Consider the following 3,986-nt stretch of genomic DNA (forward strand, 5'->3'; position numbering starts at 1 on the left):
AATAACTTTGTACTTTTTGGTCCAGGTTTTTAAAATATTAAACAATACATTCATCTAACTTTTTCTCCATTTAATGAGTATATAATGCACTCAACTCTTAACCAAGAACTGAATGAAGTACTGTGGTTTTAGAGATGACCAGGCCATAGTGCTGCTAATTAAAGAATTCATGTTGTGGATGAGGAGAAAGATTTGATAAAGTTATGACTGAAAGAAAAATGAATTAGGTAAAAAGGGTGAAAACTTCAAGTTAATTTTATTCATATTCATGTCAGAGTACGTTTCTGTAAATGTGTTTCCAAGAAAACATTTCCCCAATAATGTAGGTACACATTCCTTCTCTTTTGAAGATATATTTTAAACCTGTAAGATTGACTTATTAAGGCAAGTACAACATATTCTTGGCAAGTACAACATATTCTTGGTCATCTGTAAATGCTAATGAAATCGACTCCATGAAAGTTGAGAGTATAATAATGGTCACTAGAAATTAGGAATGGTCACTAGAAATTATAGACAGGCAGAAGAGAGAGACAGAGGGAATTCAGATAATAGGAACCAAAATATAGCTCCATAAGAGGAATACATCATATTGTTCTAAAGCACAGCAGAAAGACTACAGTTCACAACAATTATTATATATTTCATAAAAAACTAGGGAATTAAAGCCTCAATCCAAAAATGGGCATCTAAAATGAATAGACACTTCTCAGATAAAGAAGCACAAACAAAATAAATATATGAAACAATGTTCAATATCACTGGTCTTTTGAGAAATGCAAATTAAAACAGCACTGAGATTCCATTTCAATCCAGAAAGAATGGCTGTCATCAAAAGATCAACCAATAACAAATGTTGGTGAAGCTGTGGGGAAAAAGGAACGCTTCTCCACTGTTGGTGGGAGTGTAAATTGTATAACCACTATGGAAAACAGCATGGAGATCCTTGCAAAACTAAAACTAGAAGTTCCATTTGACTCATCTATTTCCCGTCTTAGTATCTTCCTGAAAGAGTCAGAAGCATCACATTACAACAATACATGCATACCTATGTTTATAGGAGCATAATTTATAATACCTAAATATTGGAAATAGCCCAAATGTTCATCAACAAAAAAAATGGATAAAGAACATTTGGTGTTTACATACAATGGAGTACTACTCTGCTATAAAGAAGGACAAACGAGATATTCTTAGGCAAATGGATGTACCTCAAGGTCATAATTTTAAGTGAAATAAGACACAAATTTAAATATTGTATTGTTTCCCTTGTGTGTGAAACCCAAAGGATAAATAGCAGAAATGGAGGCTAGATATTGGGAAGTAAGAAGAACATGTTCAAATGGGAAGGGGAACAAGAGAAGGGGAGGGAGAAGGGAAGGAAAGAAAAGGGGATTTTAAAAGAGAGTGGGAGGAAAAAGTGGAAACAAAGCATTTGTAAATGACGGGAAGAAGAGTTGAGGGGAAGGGAATGGAAAAAAGAAATTATATATATATATATATACACACACAAATTCTCCATGATGAATGTGATCATTATGTACACAAACATGTATGTACTAATACAAATTTTAAAAAACCCCATAACAATCTAAAGAAGCTTTATCATCCAAAGAAATAAAAAATGATTCAGGAGATGGAAATGCTAATTCCCCTTATTTGTCTATCACATATTACATACATGTACTACATTATCACACTGTACTCCATCAATATATACAATTATCATACCTCAGTAAAATACATAAAAAATAAAATTCCCAAATCATTTCTGCATTAACTGAGAAAAAGCCTTGTTGTATTCATAGAAAGTTAAAAATCACAGATTAGATAAGAAAAAGGGTGATTCAATGCATAACTTTTGAACAGTGCCTACAGCAGGAAACACCCCGAATGAAGATGCAAAGAAAGACTTCAAAATGTGGGAAAGCAGAAGGACACTGAGTACCAGATGAAGAGGACCAGGTTTTCTGACGCTCAGTGTGCTTTTCTGCCCATCACAGTCCTGCCATGGTCTGTTCACTGACAGGTACCATCTTGCTGAGGAGTCTCCTCAGAGCACCCTTCATGTCCCTGTTCCTCAGACCGTAGATGAAGGGGTTCAGCATGGGGGTGACCACGGTGTACACCACTGAGGCGATCAGACTCATCCTAGAGGACAGTGTGGCTACAGAGCTGAGGTAGACTCCAAGGCCTGTGCCATAGAACAAGGAGACCACCAAGAGGTGAGACGCACAGGTGGAAAAGGCTTTGTATTTGCCCCCTGCTGATGATATTCTCAGAATGGAGGAGAAAATCTGAGAATAAGAAAAAAGAATCCCAGTAAGGGGAAAAACAGCTAGGATGATGGTCACAGAATACACTATAATTTTATTGATGAGTGTGTCAGAACAGGCAAGCTTCAGGACTTCAGGCAGATCACAAAAGAAATGTGGGATTTTGGTATTAGTGCAAAAGGACAACCTCAAAATAGTCAAGCTCTCAGAAAGAGATCCCATGACACTGGTCATCCAGGACCCCAGAGCCATCAGCCCACAGAACCGCGGGGTCATGATGACCCTGTAGTGCAGGGGGTGACAGATGGCCACAAAGCGGTCATAGGCCATTGCTGTCAGCAGCAAATTCTCCAGGCAGCCAAACACAATGAAGAAAAACATTTGTGTGATGCAGCCTCCAAAGGTGATAGCTTTACTGTGAGTCTGTATGTTCACCAGTGTCTTTGGGACGGTGGTGGAGGTGAAACTGATGTCAGCAAAGGACAGGTTGGAGAGGAAGAAGTACATGGGGGTGTGGAGGTGTGAGTCTGAGGTGATGGCCAGGATGATGAGTAGGTTCCCTGTGATGGTGACCAGGTACATGGGCAGGAGCATCCCAAAGAGGAGGGACTGCAATTCAGGGTCCTCTGTGAATCCCAGGAGGAGGAAGTTTGTGATTGCTGTTTGATTTCCTGTTTCCATGAGGCTGCTGAATTTGCCCAGGAAGAGAAAAAAAGAAAAGCAAAATTCACTCTAAAGGCATTTCCCAAGACAACCATAATACCTATTACTCAAGTTCAGGGAACTCAAGAAATCATTCGTTTTGACTAGTTATTGGTTATCTTTGTTGACAGGTTGTTATCATTGGTATCTGAAAAAAAATCAGCTTTTTAAATCAGTGGTTCTGAAATGCTGTCCCCTGGGACAGCAATATGAGCATATTTAGGAAGCTTGTCAGAAATGTGTGTTTTCAGGCTCACTTTTCCACTTTCACATTCTGGGTCTGAACAAGCTCTCTTGGGATTCTGCACACACATACACACACGCACGAAACAGGCTCCAATGTTTGTGTACATTCTAAGCAATCTTCCCTGCTCTAGTGTCCTTGGTGGTTTCTCTGGTATGTTCTGACTAATCCATTTGGGAATGAAATTTACTAATTCTAGGCAGATTTATCAGTCACTGGAAAGGTCTTTGTTTTATTGTGTTGGCTTTTTGTAAATTTTACATTCTCATTTTTGGTTCTTTGGATGGTCCTTCCTCTAGAAAATGTTAATAAGCACTGTTATTAGCAACTCCCTTTTCTTTTTTCTATTTTAAAAATAAAAGGAAAACATTAACAGACAGACAACATTTTACAAAATAGCAAAAGAACAGTACAGACAATACGGAGTTACAAACAAAGTGGTAGGAAATCAACAATGCTTGTTGTATTGCATATTGATATCTTCAAAGTGGTTTCTCATGAAAACAGATAGACACATGCAATATTGATCAACTCCCTTTTCAATTTCATTTTAATGACCACATTCCCTATGCAAGACCATGCAACTTGGAATTGTTAAATAACATATCCTAGAGTTTCTAAGTGTAAAATGGAAACTTGCACATGTTTTCCACCATATGAATCCGCACAGGATAAAAATGACCACCACATGGAAATGGCTCTTTATATTTGCCCATTTTGGACATTTACTTTCTTGTTAAGTTTTATGTATGATGAATACACTT

At 37.7% G+C, this 3,986-nt stretch overlaps 1 protein-coding gene across 1 annotated transcript; it reads right to left on the minus strand.

Annotated features, from left to right (window-relative positions):
* Nucleotides 1-1,997: 1,997 nt before the first annotated feature.
* Nucleotides 1,998-2,957, minus strand: LOC102015215 (olfactory receptor 7C2). Its single transcript, XM_005406105.1, has one exon. It carries the CDS (start codon nucleotides 2,955-2,957, stop codon nucleotides 1,998-2,000), a length of 960 nt encoding a protein of 319 aa, XP_005406162.1.
* Nucleotides 2,958-3,986: the final 1,029 nt, after the last annotated feature.

The sequence above is a fragment of the Chinchilla lanigera genome, unplaced genomic scaffold (assembly GCF_000276665.1).
Source record: "Chinchilla lanigera isolate Chin_1 unplaced genomic scaffold, ChiLan1.0 scaffold00094, whole genome shotgun sequence".
Classification (NCBI taxonomy): Eukaryota; Metazoa; Chordata; class Mammalia; order Rodentia; family Chinchillidae; genus Chinchilla; species Chinchilla lanigera.